The following is a 20,995-nucleotide window of genomic DNA, read 5'->3' as shown; positions in this document are numbered from 1 at the left end:
GCAGGTGAGACACAAACACTGTATTCTAGTCTACACAAATAACATTAAGCTGGTTTACTACAGAGGACAGTTTAAGAAGGCAAAATTTTGAAACATAAATGAAAAACTGATTTTGTTAAGAATTCAGGCATGAAAAAAAACACTTAGGATGTTTTACATGATTAGTTCTTTTCTTAAGTTAGCTAAGAATGTTTTAAGAAGCTTCACATCTATGCCTTGAGTTCCTTAAGATTAACTGAAGTGACTCATACTAAGTAAATAATGTGTGAGGAATTCCGAGTGCTGGAAAATGCCAAATTAAAAAAAAAATTAATGTTTATTCATTTTTGAGAGACAGAGACAGAGCATGAGCAGGGGGTGGGGCAGAGAGAGAGGGAGACACAGAATCCGAAGCAGATTCCAGGCTCTGCTCTGTCAGCACAGAGCCCAACGTGGGGCTCAAACTCACCAATGATGAGATCATGACTTGAGCCAAAGTCAGATGCTTAACCAACTGAGCCGCCCAGGTGCCCCTGGAAAATGCCAAATTGGACTTGTGTGCTTATATAACAAGAACAGATCATTGCCCATTATAAAATATTGGTGACATAACATTATGATTTTCCTTCCCCATCCCAACAAACACTGTAAGGAGGCTAACTTTTGTCTAAGGGTTGGAATAGCAACTTGCAGTTAAAAATGGTGCACTTTTCCTATTCTCCATCAATAGAAAAGCTAGGAAAAAAAATAAACTGTAGATTTTAAAAACCCATTTCAGATGAAATTAAAACAAATAAACAAAAAAAACTTGCCACAATCTCAATCCCTAAACTTTAAAGTGTGGCTGTAAAATACTATTTGATATCAGGGAACAAACTGATTGCCAACACACGACTCTTTGAAAATCAAATAGGATATAGATTTCTCCAAAACTATCTTGAAAGAAATGCTTAAGCATACATTGACTAGAGCAATGGAGATACACGAGCATGGTTGGGGTACTGGGGATAAAAGAATGTTTTGACAGATAACTGGTTTGTATTGTGAAATGAAGAGAAAATGAATTTGTAGGAGATCAGTTCCTACCCTGGAGTCTCTCAGTGAAGAACGGACCCACAAATATATGGTCAACTAATCTTCAACAAAGCACGGAAGAGTATACAATAGAAAAAAAGACAGTCTCTTTAGCAAATGGTGCTGGGAGAACCAGACCACAGCATGCAGAAGAATGGAACTGGACCACTTTCTTACACCATACACAAAAATAAACTCAAAATGGATGAAACACTTAAATGTGAGACAGGAAACCATCAAAATCTGACAGGAGAAAACAGGCAGCAACCTCTTTGACCTTGGTCACAGCAACTTCTTACTAGACATGTCTCCGGAGGCAAGGGAAATAAAAGCAAAAATGAACTATTGGGACCTCATCAAGATAAAAAGCTTCCGCACAGTGAAGTAAACAATAAACAAAACTAAAAGACAACTGACAGAATGGGAGAAGATACTTGCAAATGACATATCAGGTAAAGGGTTAGTATCCAAAATCTACATAGAACTTACCGAACTCCCAAAACACAAATAATCCAGTGAAGAAATGGGCAGAGGACATGAATAGACATTTTTTCCAAAGAAGACATCCAGATGGCAAACAGACACATGAGAAGATGCTCAACATTGCTCATCATCAGGGAAATACAAATCAAAACCACACTGAGATACCACCTCACACGTGTCAGAATGGCTAATTTCACAACTCAGGAAACAACAAATGTTGGTGAGGATGTGGAGAAAGGGAAACCCTACTGCACTGTTGGTGGGAGTGTAGCCACTCTGGAAAACAGTGTGGAGGTTCCTCAAAAAATTAAAAATAGAACTACCCTATGACCCAGCAATTGCACTACTAGGGATTTATCCAAAGGATACAAAAATGCTGATTTGAAGGGGCACATGCACCCCAATGTTTATAGCAGTGCTATCGACAATAGTCAAAGTATGGAAAGAGCCCAAATGTCCATCAACTGATGGGGGAATGGATTAAGAGGATGTGGTATATACTCACAATGGAATACTGCTCAGCGACAAAAAAGAATGAAATCTTGCCATTTGCAACAGTATGGATGGAACTGGAGGGTATTATGCTTAGCGAAATAAGTCAGTCAGAGAAAGACAGAGATCATATGATTTCACTCATATGTGGAATTTGAGAAACTTAACAGATGACCATAGGGGAAGGGAAGGAAAAAGAAGATAAAAACAGAGGAGGCAAATGATAAGAGACTCTTAAATACAGAGAACAAAATGAGGGTTGATAGGGGGTGGGGGAGTGGGTTAAAGGGGTGATGGGCATTAAGGAAGGTACTTGTTGGGATGAGCACTGGGTGTCATATATAAAAGATAAATCACTGGGTTCTATTCCTGAAGCCAAGACTACACCATAAGCTAGCTAACTAGAGGAAAAACAAAACAAAAGAAAAAAATGAAAAACAAACAAAAACACCATAAGTGAACTAGGTGAAAGAAATGGTGATAAGACAAAAATATTTCATTTTAGTCATAGTTTTATTAAAAAAGACCTTGCAAATTTCAGACAGCATAGTGCAAAAATATACAAACAATTACTTTATGTCAGATAATGCTGGCTCTAACGAACCAGCAAATTTTTTATTATACATGCGTGGCAAAAAAAAAAAAAAAAAAAAGTGAAAATAAAATACCTGCACTTGGGAAAGCATGGAATACAAACATCATTACAACCATTAGTTTCCTATACACGATTCTACCTATCTACCTCAGTGGAGCTTTATTATTGTCACTCCCACCTAAGATTTACTGACGCATATTACCTGCCAGGTACATGCACTTTTTGTCTTTTATAACAGGTGCTTTATATATCAATTACAGAGTAAAACACCGGTTTCACACCTATTTCTTCCTTTCTCATTGGTAGTTAATTCTTCCTCCTTGTGCTACACCTAATGGAGAAGTGAAGGCTGGTGGTCAGTGGTCCTATGCTGGCTGGAACATACGGTTTCCTGCCCCAGGGGTGCTCAGCCCCACAGCTTGTGCAATTTGACTATTGCCCTTGAACGAATGTCCCCTATTTTCTTACAGGAGGTAAACATCAATGCAATTTCGAAGGATAGAGTATATACACAATTTTATTCAATACTTTATATTATGCTACAAATATGTACAATTTCAATAATAAATTAAGAATAAATGAACGAAATAAGTACGAAGACAGTTCATAGACACCATGTTGCTCAATGACATTTTTCTGCCTTCATTTCTAAGAGTTCGTGTGAGCCAAGATTCCAGATTGTCATCTTGTTAAAAAAATTGGGGCAGCATGCATGAAATGAGGAGTTTCACAGCCTCTAAGCCGCAGGAAGATGTTTGCTAACAGTAGAAATGCTGAAGGGGATCAATCACAATCAAGAAGAGTTGATAAACATTTGTACAATATGTACAAAACTCTGCAGAAATTCTTTAATGTTCTTTTCCTCCAGTTCCTCACATTCTTTGCATCCTGTTTCAGTTATATTCTAGTGAATAAGAAGAAAGGATTAGATTGCAAAGACTACTATATCCCTTTCCTGGGAATATCACATCATTTGAACCATACAGTGAGGTCTTGAGACATAAAAACTTTGGCACATTAATGTCATATTTGGAAAAACCACTGGAAAAAACTGGGAGATCTGGTTTAGGCTTATTTTTCCTATAATGGGTTAAGGACATTGGAGAAATAAGCCATGTCTATCAGACCATGGACTTCCTGCTTAGAGCCCTTCAGTAGTTTCTGATCATCTACCCCATAAAGACTATGCCTCCCTTGCATGGGACGCAGGCCCTCCTTGAGGGGTTCCTCACCTGTTTCTTTCACCTGTCCCCACCACCTCCAATGACATACCCTAACTACAATGAGCTCATGCCTTTACCCCCACATACACATCATGCTATTAGATGCCCCAGTGCCTTTGTTCTTCTCTCTGCATATTCCACACTTGCTATTTTAGCTACCACTACGCAGGCTGAGATCACTCAGGTCCTATCTCCATTAGGAAGGCATTCCTAAACCTAGGAGTTCCCCAGGTTGGGCTAAATGTTTCATCTTTACATTCTCAGAACTCTCCCTCATATATCAATAGTATCATATCATATCATATCATATATTAATATTAGGGAGTTTTTTGATTTTTATACCACTAGTCTCTGGGCTTTTCTAAGAGCACAAGGCCATATATTTTTGTTTCCCTAGCCTTTAGCATAGGCCTAGCACATAGCATTCCCCCAGTCATTGCTGGTTGAACTAAACTATTTAGGTGAATACCACAAATTGTAATTCAAACACCGTTTCATGGATAACTAGAATATTCCAAATGTAGTAATCATAAATAAACTACTTAGAGATCATCCAAACCAGGAAAGCTGTACCAGCAAAAATCAAAATTAGATTTTATGTCCATTAAGCACTTGAAATTCAGATTCACCAACATTTATCAAGCACATACTCTATGCCAGGGACTGTCATATTCTATGCAGCGCTGTCCTATTTGAAAATAATCATGTCAGATAGCAAGGCAGAGATATTACACAATGCATCTCAGTTGACATAACCAGTGAAATGCTCTGCATCCAGCTCTTCTGACTGCAATCTTGCCAGCTCCTTCTACTACACGTGCTACACATACCAGGCCATGATGACGGTGACTGTGAACATGCACATTGAATATTCTACCAATAACAGAGAGGTAACCTATCACAAGAGTATTTTAAACATCAGTATAGGCATTTCATAAATATATTAAGTGTCTAGAATATGCCCGGCATTGTTCTGGGAGCTGGGATACAGCTCTAAAACACACACACATATACACAGACACACAGAAATACCTGCCCCTTAGACACTGACATTCTAGTAGGGAAAAGCAGACAAGTAAGTAAAATGTCAGATAGGGGGGCGTGCAGAGAAGGGGACAGGGTGTGGGGGTGGATTGCAACTGTGAAGAGGTGACATCACTGAGAAGGAGACATTTAAGCAAAGACCTTAAAGCAACCTGGCATTTTTAGAGCAGTTCAGGGTGTCCAGCCCTACTCGCTCAGAGGGTCTTGGCACATTCAGTTTCCTCTGCCTGTTAAACATACTTCCCCAGATAGGAGGCTCATTCCCTCATGTCTTTCCAAATGTCAGCTTAGCAGGTAAACCTCTAAAATAGAACCCCAGCCCTCTTACCTGCCTTCTTTTTGGCCACTGATTTAATAAATAACTGAGTCATTATTCATTTCCTTTTGCCTGCTTTATTTATGATTTACGTTTTACTTATGTCCCTTAAGAGCAGAGACCATGTGTGTTTTTTCACTTCTGTTATCCTGAAGGCCTACAACGAGGCCCCAAAAGTATATGTTTTTTTTTTAATTGTTTTTTTTAATTTTTTAACGTTTATTTATTTTTGAGACAGAGAGAGGGAGCACAAACAGGGGAGGGTCAGAGAAAGAGGAAGACACAGAATCTGAAACAGGCTCCAGGCTCTGAGCTGTCAGCACAGAGCCTGATGTGGGGCTCGAACTCACAGACCGCGAGATCATGACCTGAGCCGAAGTCGGACGCTTAACCGACTGAGCCACCCAGGCGCCCCAGTATATGTTAAATTCATGAATTATTGTTATGCCTTCTTTGTTTGTAAAACTTCCTTCTATCCACTCTGCTTTGGCCACTAGTGTTTTGCCATGAAAACCATCATTCTTTTACTTCAGGGCCTTTGCCCAGTTCACCCTCAGGCCTGCTGTGGGAGTCCCTCGCGTTTTCTCTCCTAGAACCATACTTCTCGTGGTGCATGGCAAGGCCCAAATTCTACTTGAATTTTTAATATTTTTATTAGTATCTTCTTGTGGCATTTGTCCTTCCAGTGGATAAGAAGAAGACCTCCCCTGAAGTGAAGCCGCTTGGGTATGAATCCGGCTCCCCATTTTACCAGCTGTGTGGACTGGAGGAAGTGATTCAAGCCCTTGGTGCTCCGATTTCTTCAACCTTAAAACAGAAACAAGGAGGGGCACCTGGGCAGCTCATTTGGTTAAGAGTCTGACTCTTGATCTCGGCTCAGGTCGTGATCTCACAGTTCATGAGTTTGAGCCCCACATCGGGCTCTGTGCTGGCCGTGTGGAGCCTGCTTAGGATTCTGTCTCTCCCTCTTTCTCCCCCTTCCCCTCGTGCATTCTCTCTCTCTCAAAATAAATAAATAAACTTAAAAAAAAAAACAGAAACAAGGGTAACTCACAGATTTATTGTGAGGATGTAATGAATCACCGTTTAAGCCTCAAAGAACAGTGTCTGGCATAGAGTAATTACTGAATAAATGTGAATTGCTATTATTGATGCTAAACACTTAACCATGTAATTAGACCGATGTCTATCCACTGCACCTGGTGATAAACACCTTGGGGCCAACGACCTCACTGGTTCATCACTGTCACTCTAGCACAAAAGGGCCTGGAATCACGCAGTAAATGTTTGTTGAATGAATACACTGATAGACCACTTTAGGATTTTGGACACACTACTGATGGTGCCAGTTCTGAAGGTCACTCCGCTGGCATTAACTCCCTCTCCCGAGTGCCTCTTCGGACAATCTGCTTGTTCATTACATCCAGCTAATGACTTCTCCCAACCAAGACATAAACATCCGATATAGCTCTGTATGACTATTGGGTAACTCACCCTGTTAGAAGATAAACCGCTATTTGCTAGGATAATAATGTTTTCTACTGTTTGATGAATGGTCTCATTTTTGGACTCAAGCGAAATAACATGTAACTCCAGGAGAAAGCACTTCATCGCTGTTACTTTGCAATTGGGCTAAAAAAAGAGTTACAAAGAATCACTTTGAAAAAAATTATCTTTCCATTATGCACTTTTACATAGATGCAATTTTGATTTTTTTAAAAAGTTAATCCAAATATTTTATAAAGAAACACAAAACCCCTAAGAAGTTTTACACAGGAGGCAATTTTTTGCTTTGTTTTGTTTTTAAATCAAAACCAAAACAAACGGACAATAAAACAATCTAAAAAGATGGCAATAGTATACAGAAGAAAGAACACAAAGCTAGAAAACTTGGCAATAACAGGCCACTTTTTCTCAATGAGAGCATTTCCTCCTTGTAAAAGGGTAGTAATACCAGCCTGAGACTCTCAAAACATTAGTATAGATAGTCTGCTAAAAGAATTTTTAGAATCAGCCTGTACTGTTAATATCTGAAACAGTGACAGCTGCTGGCCATGCTAGTTCCATAAGTCCCAGAGCTCCAGGGGCAGAAGAAATCCCAAGAAATTTATTAGAAAAATCAGGGTAGGGGTACTGCCCATTCACGGGCTGGCCACATCAGAAAGGTACCTTTCAGATACCACAAAAATATGTTTCCCACAATAGTGACTTTAACAAAATCCCCAACTTAAAAGAAAAGAAGCATTAATGATCATCTGGGGATGTGACCATGGATTGTCTGACTTTAGGTTCTCACTGCCTTGTACAGTGCCTGGGATCCTACAGGCACTTCTAGAATGCTTACTGAATGGATGAAGGGAGGAGGGAACATACCCACATGCCTGGCATTGGCCATATTCCTTATCTCCCACAGCAGCTGCTCAGGATTGCAAGGGTAAATACCATCCCCACAGATAGGTAGGTAGGTAGGTAGGTAGATAAAATAATAAATAAAACTGAGGCTCATAAATGTTTAGTGACTTCTTGGGCAACGCACCTAGGAAGTGGCTGAATCAGAGTTTACATCTAAATTTCAACCTCAGCTTCTTTCTATAAGCCATGAGTTACAAGGTTATCTTCTTGCAAAAAAAGCAATTTCAGGTTGCTGAGTTTGGGTGGTTACCTGACTGCTCTCTACTTTGAAAGAAAAATGGAAAACATACTAAAGCCTAAGGAGGAAGGCAATGTCTATGTGTAGCACCACTATCCAAGGGGTTGATGAATATCTGGTTTTTCTAGCTTGTGGTGAAGCCCTCTTCCCAAAGCTGAAAAAGCCTTCACAGGTGCAAATTCTTCCATTTCAGAGAAGTTCTAATTGAGCAATCACAGAGAGTGGACTCACTGTCCTCCTCGCACACAACATAGCGTTTGTTTTCCGTGAGGTGAAAAAGTTGGGGATTTGTTTCTTATTTTTTAGTAGCCAACCCAGAGGGAAAGAACAGCAACATAGCTAAAATTATACATGCCTTAGGCAATGTCAGTGTATTAACGAAACAAGTTCAAGATCATTTTTTAATTCTGATAGGTTTTATGAGTTGTGTTTATTTCTTTTCTCACATCGAGAGTAACTGGCCAGAATTCTTTTACAATTGTAGAGATTCATGCAAAATGTGGAACATGAGTGCATTTAAGCAATTTGTAGAAAATATAATTAAGCGTGGAAATACACTCCAGGACTGGAAACAAGGGCTATGGCGGACAGCTTCAAATTGAATCCATTAACCTGATTTTTGCACTTAATTGCATCATGATCTAATTGCATCATAAAATATGTAATATATTTTGTTTGACATTGATGGAAAAGGCTGTTTTATATTTTGATTTGGTACCATTATGAAAATAGCATCTATGTAAGCTCTTTGTCCCCAAGTCCCACAACCTTAACAATTACTTACAAAATGCATTGATCGCATGTTGTCAGAACACAACAAAAGTTAGACTTAAAAACTATACATCCTTCAGTAAGTTTATGAAAATATACTTCTTCAACTTTTGAAAACTGGAAAATAAAACAATTTTCAAAAAAAATAAACTCTACTCACATGAACATCACTTTCAGTATATAAAGTGGCATCGATATGTAAGGACTGAAAGGGAACAAAATTAGATAATATGAAAAATTATGACCTGCTTTAGATATAGTGAAAACAACTTACTGAACATTTTAAACTTTTTAAATTACATTTTTTAAAATTTTGAGATGATTTCAGTTTCATATGCAATTGTAAGAGAAAATGTAGAGAGATCCCACAAACCCTTCACCATTCCTCAGTGGGAATATTCTGAATGCCATAGTACAATACCATAACCAGGAAACTGACACTCATATGATCCACCCACCTTGTTGAGATTTCACCAGTTCCATGTGCACTGATGTGGCTATGTAGTTCTACTCAGTTTTACCAGATGTGTAAATTCATGTAACCACCTCCACAGTTAAGGCACAGAACAGTTCCATCACCATTAAAATCCTCCTCCCACACTTTCATAGCCCAAACCACCTTTCTCCCTACACATTCCACCCCCCACTTTCTAATCCCTGGCACCCACTTCTCTCTTCTCCATTCCTATATCACTTCAAGAATGTTATGTAAGTGGAATCATATAGTACATAACCTTTTGAGACTGGCTTTTTGAAAAACTTAATAGACTATTCTTTGAGCAGTTGTAGGTTTCTGGAACATGAGAAGAAAGTACAGAAACTTCCCAAACTTCCTTGTCCCCCTGCACAGTTTCTTCTATTATTAGTATCTTGCATTAGCGTGGTACATCTATTACAATTGATGAACCAATACTGATACATCTGTAACAAAAGTTCGTAGATTACATTGGGAGTCACTTTTAGTGTTGTATATTCTATGAATTTTAACCAATATATAATGACATGTATCCACCATTACAGTATCACACAAAATAATTTTATTATAAAAATCACCTGTGCTCCATCTATTCATCTCTCCCTTTCCTCTAACACCTGGAAACCACTGATGTTTTTACTATATCCATTTGACATTCTTATCCATTGGATACATTCTGCATCCATTGGATATTCTTATCCATTGGACATTCTTATCAAATGGATACATTCTGTATCCATTCTTGCAGAATGTCATAGAGTTGGAACCACTTGTAACCTTTTTAGACTGGCTTTTTTCACTCAGTGATATGTTTTTAAGGTTTCTCCATGTCTTTTCATGTCCAGAAGCTCATTTCTTTTTATTGCTGAATAATATTCTATTGTATGGATGTACCTCTGTTAGCTTATTCAGACTGGCTTTTTTTCACACAGCATAATACTTTAGAGAGCCATCCAACTTGTTGTATCAGCAATTTTTCCTTTTATTTGCTCAGGATTATTCCATGATTAATGTACCACAGTTTATTCATCTGTTCAAGGGCATTTGGGCTGTTTTCAGTTTTTAGCTATTATAAATAAAGGTCTACGAACGTACATGTGCCTGTTTTCCTGTGGAGGTAAGTTTTCATTTCTCTGATATAAATGTTCAAGAGTGCAACTGTTGGATCACATGGCAAATGTGTTTTATATTGGTGGCAAATTTGTTTTATAAAAAACACCCAAACTATTTTAGAGTAGCTATAAAATCTTACATTCTCATCAGACATATGTGTGATCCAGTTTCTCCACATCCTTGCCAGCATTTAGCATTATTACTTTCAATTTAAATATTCTTACAAGAGTATAGTGATATGTCATTGTCGTTTTAATCTGCAACCTCTAAATAATATGCAGCAATTTATGGGTACTTTCTTCCAGAAAAAAGTCTTGGAGTGATTTATAATTTCTTCCTTTCTAATCTGCCCACGTTTAGTTCTTGTTCTTGCCTTGCCAATTTACCTAAAGTTCCAACACTGTTTTGAATAAGAGTAGTGAGAGGTGACATATTTGCCTTGTTTCTAATCTCAGCAGAAAAACATTCAGTCTTTACCCATTATGTATGATGTTAGCTCTAAGTTTTTTGTACATGCTTGGTATCAAGTTGAAAAAGTTACTTCTCTATTTCTGGTTTGCTGGGAAATTTTACTAGGAATAGGTATATTTTAAAATGCTATTTCTCGGGGCGCCTGGGTGGCTCAGTCAGTTAAGCGGCCGACTTCAGCTCAGGTCATGATCTCGCGGTCCGTGAGGGCTGTGAGTTCGAGCCCCGCGTCGGGCTCTGTGCTGACCGCTCAGAGCCTGGAGCCTGTTTCAGATTCTGTGTCTCCCTCTCTCTGACCCTCCCCTGTTCATGCTCTGTCTCTCTCTGTCTCAAAAATAAATAAATGTTAAAAAAAAATTTAAAAAAATGATAAATAAAATGCTATTTCTCCATCAATTGATCTAATCATATGATAGTCTACTTTAGCCTGTTGATAACGTGGATTACATTGACTGATTTCCCAATATTAAGCAGGTCTTGCATATCTGGAAACAATCCCTTTGGTCATGGTGTGTAATTTTTTTTAATACACCGGTGGATTTTATTTGCTAATATTTTATTGAGAATTTTGCATCTAAGTCATTAGAAGTATTTTCTGCTTTCTCTTTTGGTACTGTCTTTGTCTGGTTTTAGCATCTGGGTAATACTTGCCTCCTAATATGAGTTAGAAGATGTTCTTCTATTTTTGGAAGTTATTGTAAAATTGGTGTTAATTCTTCTTTAAGTGTTTGGTAGAACACTCCAGTGAAACCAGCTGGGCGTAGGGATTCGTTTGGGGGAGTTCTTTTTGGCAAATTCAGCGTCTTTAATAGTTATAGTAGTTTGAGGATTGTTTATTTCATCTTTGTTAAATTTTGGTAGTTTGTGTTTTTGAGGAATTGGTCCATTTCTTCCCAATTGTCAAATTTAGAGAATAAAGTTGTTTATAGTTCTTCTTTATTATCCTTTTAATGTCTGCAGATTCTGTAGTGATAGTCTCTAATTTCAGTCCTGATATTAATGGTTTATATCATCTCTCTTTTAATCTTTGTCAGTCCTGCTGGAAGTTTATCAATTTTACTGATTTTTTCCCCTAATAATGAGCATCATGTTTCATCAAGTTTCTCTATTGTTTTCCTGATTTCAATTTCATTATTTTCTGCCCTTATATTTACTTTTTCTTTCCTTCTGCTTGTGTTAGGTTTATTTTGCTCTTCTCTCTCCAGTTTTTTGAGTTGGGAACTTGGATAGTTGATCCAAGATCTTTCCTTTTTCCCAGTATAATCACTTAGCTTTACAAATTTCCCTCTCAGTAATGCTTTACCTGAATCCTACAGATCTCGATATGTTGTATTTTCATTTTCATTCAGTTCTATGTACTTTTTTTTATATCCTTTGAGACTTAATCTTTGACCTATGGAATACTTAGAAGTATTATTATTTAATTTTCAAGCGTTTGGAGACTTGCCTGCTATATTTATATAATTGACTTCTACTTTATTCCACTGTGGTCAGAGAACATACTCTGCATGATTGCAATTCTGATGAATTTGTTAAAGTTTGTTTTATGGCCCGTGACATGTTTAGTCTTGGTGACTCGTCCCTGAAAAAAATACTAATTCCCTGTTGGTGGGTGAAAGGTTTCATCTATTGTTGGCTGACTGTGTTGTCCAGTTCTTCTATATCCTTTTTGATTCCCTGTCCAGTGATTCATTTGTTACTTAGGAAGTGGTAAAGTCCTCCACTATAATTGTGAATGCGCTTTTTCTCCTTTCAGTTTGATTCGTTTTTGCTTCTTGCCTTGTCAGGCTCTGTCATTGGGTGTGTACACATTTAAGATCACATTGTCCTGGTGGATTGATCTCTTACCATTTTGAAATGTACCTCTTGATTCTAGTAATTTTACTTGCTGTGAAGTCTACTTTATCTGATATTAATATATCTACTTCTGATTTTTAAAAATTACTGTGTGCATGTGCATCAGCTTCCTAAAGCTATTGTAATTAAGTATCAAAATGAGGGCTTAAAACAAAAATAATTTATTCTCTTACAGCTTTGGAAGCTAAAGGTCCAAAATCAAGATGTCAGTAGGGCCATGCTCCCTCCAAAGGTTCTAGAACAATCCTTATTTACCTCTACCAAGTCTCTAGTGGCTCCTGGCAATCCTGGGCCTCCTGTGGCTTATAGCTGCACCATTCTGGCCTTCTTTGGCTTGTAGCTGCCTCCAATTTCACATGGCCTTCTTCCCTGTGAGTCTCTCTATGTTCTGACCTCTTCTTGTAAGGACAGCTAGACATTGGAGTTAAGGCCCAACCCACCCCAGTATGACTTCATCTTAACTAATTATATTTGCAAAGACCCTATTTCCAAATAAGTTCACCTTCTGAGTTTCCCAGTAGACATGACTTTTTTATGGGGTGGGGGGGGGGCACTATTCAAACCATTATAATATGGTATATTTTTTTCTCTTTTCAATTTCAACCTACTTATGCCACTGTGTTTGAAGTATTATTATTTAATTTCCAATTGTAGACAGCAAAATAGCAAAATGTGGTTGGTGTTTTGTTATCAATTTGGCCAATCTCCCTCCTTTACTGTATTCTGTTTCTCCTCCCTTTTGAGATGCTAATGATAGGAATGTTGAACCTTTTATTATCCCAAAGATCCCTGAGGCTTTTTTTCCCCCACAGTCTGTTTTCTATTACTCTATCTTCAAGTTCACTGCCTTTCCTCTGTCACAGTCATCCCACTCATGAGCTTCTCCAGTTTGTTTTGTATTTCAGTTATTGTATTTTTCAGTTCTGTCATTTTCATTTGGTTCCTTTTACATATTGTATTTCTTTGCTAAGACTTCATTTTATCCAGTTGTTTTCAAGGGTATGTGTAATTGCTTGGTACATTTTTATGATGGCTGCTTTAAAATCCTTGTCAAATAATTCTAACATCTAAACCATCTCCATTTCAAAGTCTATTTCAGAGACTTTTCTCATTCCAGTTGTGTTTTTCCTGCTTCTTGGTACAATGAGTGATTTTCAGCTGTATTCTGATATTTTAGATTTATGTTAGGAGACCCTGGTTCCATCTAAACCTTCTATTTTAGCATACAGCAACCCTGTTTGGGTTGAGACTCTGACTTACATATATTTGTTGTGGTTCCCATGACGATTTAGTTTTCAGAATCTTTGCGGTGCTAACTTGAAATGTTCGGTTCACCAGATGCCCCTGGGATGCCCACTGGCCCCTGCTGTATCACCCAAGGGGTGGAGGACAATTCTCTTGGCCAATTGTCAGTGGGACTCCTGTTTTCCTCCCCCTGCTAGTTCTGCCAGGCCAGCTGGTGTCTCTAGGTGAGAGACGGGGTTCTCTGGCCACAGGACAGAGAGCTCTTCCCTGGGCCAGGCCATCCCCCCTGCAAGTGCCTCCAGGCTGCCAGGTTTCTTTGGTAGGAGAAGGGAGTCTCTGGCCTGTGGTGATAGAGAGCTCTTCATAGTGGGCCACTTATAAATTGAGTTTTAAAGATAATTACGATCCGAAAATTGTTAAGTAAAAGCATTGAAGGTTTTACCAGGCTCATGAATTTCTACAAAAATATTGCTTCAAGTGAGATTTCATTAAGACTGACAGCGAAACACAGGGAGAGGCATACTCCACAGCAATCATACCAGATAGCTTATGGAAAAATGAGTACTCACTTGAATAAGCTTGTCAATTATTTTCAAATCACTTATTACATCCTGCCAGTTTGCCTCTGTTTTAGGAAGACCTGCACTGATACAGCTGAAAGCAAAACCAAAGAACAAAACATTTTGAATAAGCATAATACTGGCTTGATGAATACATAGGCAAAAGAGCAATCAAGATTTTCTTATTCTGATCAGTGAAAAGATAAGTGTTATCCTTGCCTTTGTGCATTCAACAGCTTTGTAGATGAATATAAACGCAGAATATACAGTACAACCCCTTAACACTTTAGATTAATTCAAGGGCTGACCAACTGGGATTAGAGAAAAACCTAATTTGGAAGGATAACTATAAATAACCTGGTGCAATTTATCACAATGGAAAACACACAGTACGTGATGTGTGATAGTACTCAGTAAATGTTTTTGAATAAACTGCTGACATTCTTTAAGTAGAAGATCCAGGGGCGCCTGGGTGGCGCAGTCGGTTAAGCGTCCGACTTCAGCCAGGTCACGATCTTGCGGTCCGTGAGTTCGAGCCCCGCGTCAGGCTCTGGGCTGATGGCTCAGAGCCTGGAGCCTGTTTCCGATTCTGTGTCTCCCTCTCTCTCTGCCCCTCCCCCGTTCATGCTCTGTCTCTCTCTGTCCCAAAAATAAATAAACGTTAAAAAAAAAAATTAATAAAAAAAAAAAAAAAAAGAAGATCCATCAGACTTTTAAGTCTATTAATAGGTGCAATTCTTTATATATATATATATATATATATATATATATATATATAAATGTTTTTTTAACATTTATTTATTTTTGAGACAGAGAGACAGAGCATGAACGGGGGAGGGTCAGAGAGAGAGGGAGACACAGAATCTGAAACAGGCTCCAGGCTCTGAGCGGTCAGCACAGAGCCCGATGCGGGGCTCGAAATCACGGACCGCGAGATCATGAGCTGAGCCGTAGCTGGACGCTTAACTGACTGAGCCACACAGGCGCCCCTATATATTTTTTAATGTTTATTTATTACTGAGAGAGAGAGACACAGGGCACGAGTGTAGGGAGGGGCAGAGAAAGAGAGAGACACAGAATCTGAAGCAGGCTCCAGGCTCTGAACTATCAGCACAAAGCCTGACACTGGGCTCAAACTCACAAACCACCAGATCATGACCTGAGCCCAAGTCAGACGTTTAATGGACTGAGCCACCCAGGTGCCCCAGATGTGATTCTTAAAATAAGCAATAATCACTTTCATGGAATGACTTTGATAGTAAATATTCTTTACTATAGATTCAACATGCACCTTGCACATTGCTCATGCTACAACTATGCTTGCCCTAGCTTCCTTCATAAATATTACAGACTTGAGCCAAATCTAGTCTTGAATGATCATATACTTACTCATTTTGGTAACACTGAAATTTAACATCAGGGCAAAAGGCTCATCATACACTGACCAAGTGACTGTGGAATGATTCTTCAAACTTCAGGAACCAATAGCTGCTCCCTGATGGATCTTGTACAGAAGCAAGATAGCCAATACTAATTTTTCCTGTGAGCAAGGATGCACCACACACATCCACAGCTCCCCACACCAGGAGGGCATCAGTAAGGGAAAGTGAGCTGGGAGTCATACTACATAACTACAGGTTGGGTACTTTGGGCCAACTGTGTACAGAGTGTTAGCTGCATCTAAGAAAGAAGAAGAAAGTTAACAAAGCACAGAAATGTCTGAATGTTTATGAAGAGGAAAAACAAAAGGCCTAAATAAAGAAATGTTTCCAATTGAGGGAGGATAAGGTTCAAAGGACAGGAGACTTCAGTGCCAGGGATAGATAACAAAGTAACACGAACAAGCCCTCAGTATCTATTTTTTATGTTGTGAAAATCATGTAAGATGTGAATAAGGAATGTACTTCCAAGTTTAGGTAAATATTAAGAGTTCCAGTTTATTGGAAGGGTATAACACTTAGCTGGGATATTAGCAGAATGTAGAAATGTTCAAGTGGGTGTTAACCAAACTTCCTCTGAGTGTTCATAATCTGCCCTCTATTGTTCCTAAATACTTAGAGCCTAAGGATTTAAGCAAACTGGACATAAACCAATTTAATAGAGAATATGCTGAGTAACAATGATCATGGCCATTAACATGATGATATTTAGGCTGAAAGATAAAATTACCTCAAAATGAAGACAGGAATGCAAGCTTCAGTTAAAAAATGGCTGTTCAGAAGTAAACACAAGTAGCACTGGATGGAAGTACTTCTCAAATATGGTTTCTGAAAAACAGAATCATATGCAAAGCAGTTAAAACATGTTTAGTTAAAAAATGATATACATTTAAAATGATATTTTATCATATTGTAGGTTCCAGGAGGTAAATTGATCAAAATTTCAGAATTAATGCTCTCTATTAGAATTAATGAAGCTAGAATTTATCTTTCTTCCTTTCTCCCTCCTGCCATCTCTGTCTCCTATGTGCAAAATTACTTACTATATATTTTTCCAGATGCATTTCAATGATGATAATTTTAAGAAAATTCCCATATTTACTAATCTATGTATATACTAATATCACTACTTACTTTGTTTCTATTATCCTTATTCTCCTCATATTTTTTTTTCCTTTTTAATAATTCAACATATATTTTTTGTTTGTTTGTTCTTAATTCTCTATGGCATGTTCATTTTTTTTTTTCTTTGGGTGTCATTGAAAATAGTTACAGACCCAACTAAAGATACTCTGTGCCATCCTAACAAGTGATACATAATAATTTTTCTTGGTGATTTAGGGAAATATTCATCTTAGAACTTCTCAGAGTTTTGATATGTTTGCCTGCCTCTTTCACACTGTCAAAGCCTTTACAGTTTCAGAGAGCCCTTGAACCACTAAGAATGTTTCATTTAGTCTACACTGAAAGGATGAATAATACCTAGACCTTGCCATCAAAGACTACACTATTCATTGAGTAGATGAAAATTCAAAGAACAAAACAGGGTGAGAAAAGTGAAATGATACATTTACAATGGCATGAAGAGCCCATCAGGGTGTTAGTAGAGTTCAAATACCTATTCCACTTACTTTCAAAATAAGAATAGTCCACACATGAATAGACCCCTGGGACACAACAAGATCTTTGGAGAATTGTCATATAACTTATCATGAAGTATCTGAGATTCAAGTGATCCTTTTGAAAAGTCCATATACTATCTCTACTAATTTTCCTTACCGAAATTCTCATTACTCAATGCCAGAGTAAATCCTTAAGTGTTGAAGAAGAGCTGGCTATGACAGTGGGATTCCAGCAGCCATCCATCCAGAATACTTCCTACAATACAATCGAGGGTAAGGAATTAAAAACACGGTGGACTAGTGAGGAAAAGGACGAGTGAGGAAAAGGAAGGAAGGGAATTAATATTCACTGAGCACTTACTTTTTCATGGGCACTCATCAGTCACTTAATACATACATCACTTTTAAATTATTTTTTAAGTTTAGTTATTTATTTTTGAGAAAGGGACAGAAAGAGTGAGCAGCGTGGGGCACAGAGAGAGAGAGGGAGACAGAGAATCCCAAGCAGGCTCTGCACTGTCAGCACAGAGCCCGATGTGGGGCTTGAACTCACAAACTGTGAGACCAATGACCTGAGCTGAAACCAAGAGTCGGACCTTTACCCCACTGAGCCACCCAGGCACCTCTATACACATCACCTTTAATCCTCACAACAATCCTACGGGGTGGGGTTACCAGCATTTGGGTAAACTGCCCAGGCCCCAGAGCAAGTCCAAGACCACCAGGATTTGAGACCAGGTCTGTCTGAAGACAAAGCCCAAACACTTTCCACTGTAGTATGTTCTTGAATTGGCAAATTCCAAAGTTGCATATTTACTTAGTAACCAGTAGAAGTCACCAAATACCTGGCTTCATATAAACCACTGACTGTTAATTTAATTTACGACAGAAGTATCTACTTCTACAGACATTGAACAGCTGTTTTCAGTCTTTGAAATAAATCACTGTTAATTGAAATGTTATTTGAGAATTTCCTAAGTAACAAATTCTATTTTTTCTAATTCAAGGCAATGAAGAATGTGAGGTGTACACAGTCCCATATTCAACTCCATTTTATTAAAGTAAAGATTAAAACTAAGACATATAAAATATAAACAATTATTTTTGCCATCCTTTAAAAATAGTATGTATTTGTTGACCTCTCCACAAAAATCAAAATCTGCTCTGCCCCTGACATAAATATTCATTGCAATTAAGTTTTGTAAAGTCAATTAATTAAATTATTTTATTTTTCACATGACTGTTTTATGATATATGATGTATAAATCTTTATTATTTTAATGTTTTATTTATTTTTGACAGAGAGAGTACACACGCACATGCATGAGTGGGGGTGAAGCAGAGAGAAAGAGGGAGACAGAGGATCCAAAGCAGGTTCCGGGCTCTGTGCTGACAGCAGTGAGCCTGACAAGGGGCTTGAACTCATGAACCGTGAGATCATGACCTGAGCCGAAGTCGGACGCTCAACCGACTGAGCCACCCAGGCACCCCCGATGTAAAAATCTTTAAAAGAAAAATTAGTATTTACCTACATGTTAAATAAGACACTATGAGACTACATTCAACAGGAATGCCTCTTTTTCAATAATAACATATTAAATTGAGTCCTCCTGTTACATATGACCTGAATCGTATGTACGATTTTAATTAAAGCAAACTCTCCTTATTCCTCTCAACCAATAATCATTCTCTTTGCCTGTATTATCTCAATGCTTCAAGGTTTTACAAAACTTCGCAGTTATCTCGTAATTGTCCAAAGCCTCTTAAATTCCTTCCATCTTTTTGAGTTATGGTATCCCAAACTTCGCATTGGTCAAATAACAGTATCTATTGACCTGGGACTGAGGGGTACCGAGGGTGATGGAGGTGTTAATAAGGCCTTGGGAAACTATTGCAGTAAGCAATGAGGATTTCACTCCTGGGCTTTTGCGGCAGCGCATCTCCCCACGTGCAGGGTGTCTGACCCTTACCAGTGTGGCAGTGGACTTGCACTGCCCCGCCCAACCACCTCCAGCTGGCATAGGTCAAGGAGACTAAGTGCTGTGCTCAGAATGCTCCTACCAAGCATGGTGGAATGCAGCAGAAAACCACATCAAAAGCTTCAAGCAAAATAATGTTAATAGAGACCAATGGAGGGGAAAAGGAAACTTTTACAGCTTTGCCACCAACAGAAGAACTGATGTGGTTTCCTAGGCTAAGAGCAAAAAACTCTGGCTTTCAAAGCAGCTTTGGAAGCATTCAATCTGCCACGTACTAGTGCTGTGGACCAGTAATTTTACTAAAATATGTGTGAGTGCAAGCACGCATGTGTGTGGGTCAAAAATCAGTGTGGATCTTAAAAACAGAAAAGGTAGAATACCCTATTCCTTTCTCTTTAGCCAGGACTCAATGTTAACTATTAATATAATTAATATTAATGACGGTAATATTATAATATGTATTGCTTACCTAGTGCTTTCGGTTTATAACATTATTTCCTATACAGTACTACACTCAATCCTGGCAATATCTTATAGCGAAAGACATTACTCTTATTTTACAGTGACGAAATTGAGGTTCTGAGAGGTTAAATGACTTGCTTCAGGTAAATGTCATGCATGTGGCCATGAAAATCTACCTCACAATCCAAGTTGGGCAGAAGGAGGAGGGATGCAAGAAACTGAGAAGTGTAAGCCCCTTAATATAGGAAGTAGCTGGGGCACCTGGGTGGCTCAGATGGCTGAGCATCTGACTCTTGGTTTTGGCTCAAGTCATGATCTTGGTGGTTTGTGGGTTCAAGCCCCACATCCGGCTGTGCTCCGGCAGCGCAGAGCCTGCTTGGAATTCTCTCTCTCTCCTCTCTCTCTGCCCCTTCCCTGCTCTCTCTCTCTGTCTCAAAATCAACAAACATTAAAAAATATATACATATGTGAATAACAAAAATATATATGTGAATACATATATATATACATATATATATACATATATATATATATATATATGTATGTATATATATAATAAAAAGCCCTGCTCTCTAACAGTTTAAAAACAGGTCTTTCAAATTTCTTGTGTGAAACAGAATTCAAGTTCTTCCACATCCATTATTCCATGTGATTCTCACAAAACACTCGCTAGAAGTGGCTGAAATCAGGTTAATTACTTTCTGAGAAGGCAAATCTAGGTATGAAATAAATTACCCACTTGCTTTATGTCATATTTTTGGAGAACCGGGAAAGCAGTGTTTAATCCTGGCGTACTAATGGCATATGGTCACGAAATGCCCTCACAATCAGCGTCTTTGGTTTGCCCTTCATTCAACTGGGTGCATGACTCCAGGAAAAAAAGAAAGACTAAATCCCAGCCCTACACCCAAGTTGCTCACAAAGTTTAAGCAGGAAATTTTTTGCGATCTTGTGATTGGGTGTCACTGCAGGGTGGCTGTTGACCTTATGGCGGCACTGCAAAGCTAGCAGGATGTCACTGCCCAGGGGTAAGACACTGGGAAGAGTTGACAAATCAACACAGCTGGGCAGCTCTAAGAGCTCTAATTCCAGAGTGACTTGTGGAAAATAATTGTGCACATCTTGCATTCCATACCAATATTGTAGTC

The 20,995-nt window shown here is 38.4% G+C and overlaps 1 protein-coding gene across 2 annotated transcripts in view; it reads right to left on the bottom strand.

Moving 5' to 3' along the window:
- Positions 1-3,122: 3,122 nt before the first annotated feature.
- The window catches only part of IL15 (interleukin 15), an 80,037-nt gene continuing 62,164 nt past the window's right edge, over positions 3,123-20,995 (bottom strand). For both annotated transcript variants that reach the window (XM_047091631.1, XM_047091632.1), the window contains exons 2-7: positions 17,564-17,662; positions 16,515-16,612; positions 14,355-14,439; positions 8,788-8,832; positions 6,701-6,838; positions 3,123-3,527 (exon numbers count right to left, since the gene is read on the bottom strand). In XM_047091631.1, coding sequence (XP_046947587.1) covers positions 3,417-3,527; positions 6,701-6,838; positions 8,788-8,832; positions 14,355-14,439; positions 16,515-16,612; positions 17,564-17,575 — 489 coding nt within the window. In that variant the 5' untranslated portion in view covers positions 17,576-17,662 and the 3' untranslated portion in view covers positions 3,123-3,416. The remainder of the gene's footprint in view (positions 3,528-6,700; positions 6,839-8,787; positions 8,833-14,354; positions 14,440-16,514; positions 16,613-17,563; positions 17,663-20,995) is intronic.

The sequence above is a fragment of the Lynx rufus genome, unplaced genomic scaffold (assembly GCF_022079265.1).
Source record: "Lynx rufus isolate CCGP_SWC_20201006 ecotype Redwood Valley unplaced genomic scaffold, mLynRuf1.p SCAF_3, whole genome shotgun sequence".
NCBI classification, from domain to species: Eukaryota; Metazoa; Chordata; class Mammalia; order Carnivora; family Felidae; genus Lynx; species Lynx rufus.
This window is presented reverse-complemented; position numbering and strand designations above follow the sequence as displayed.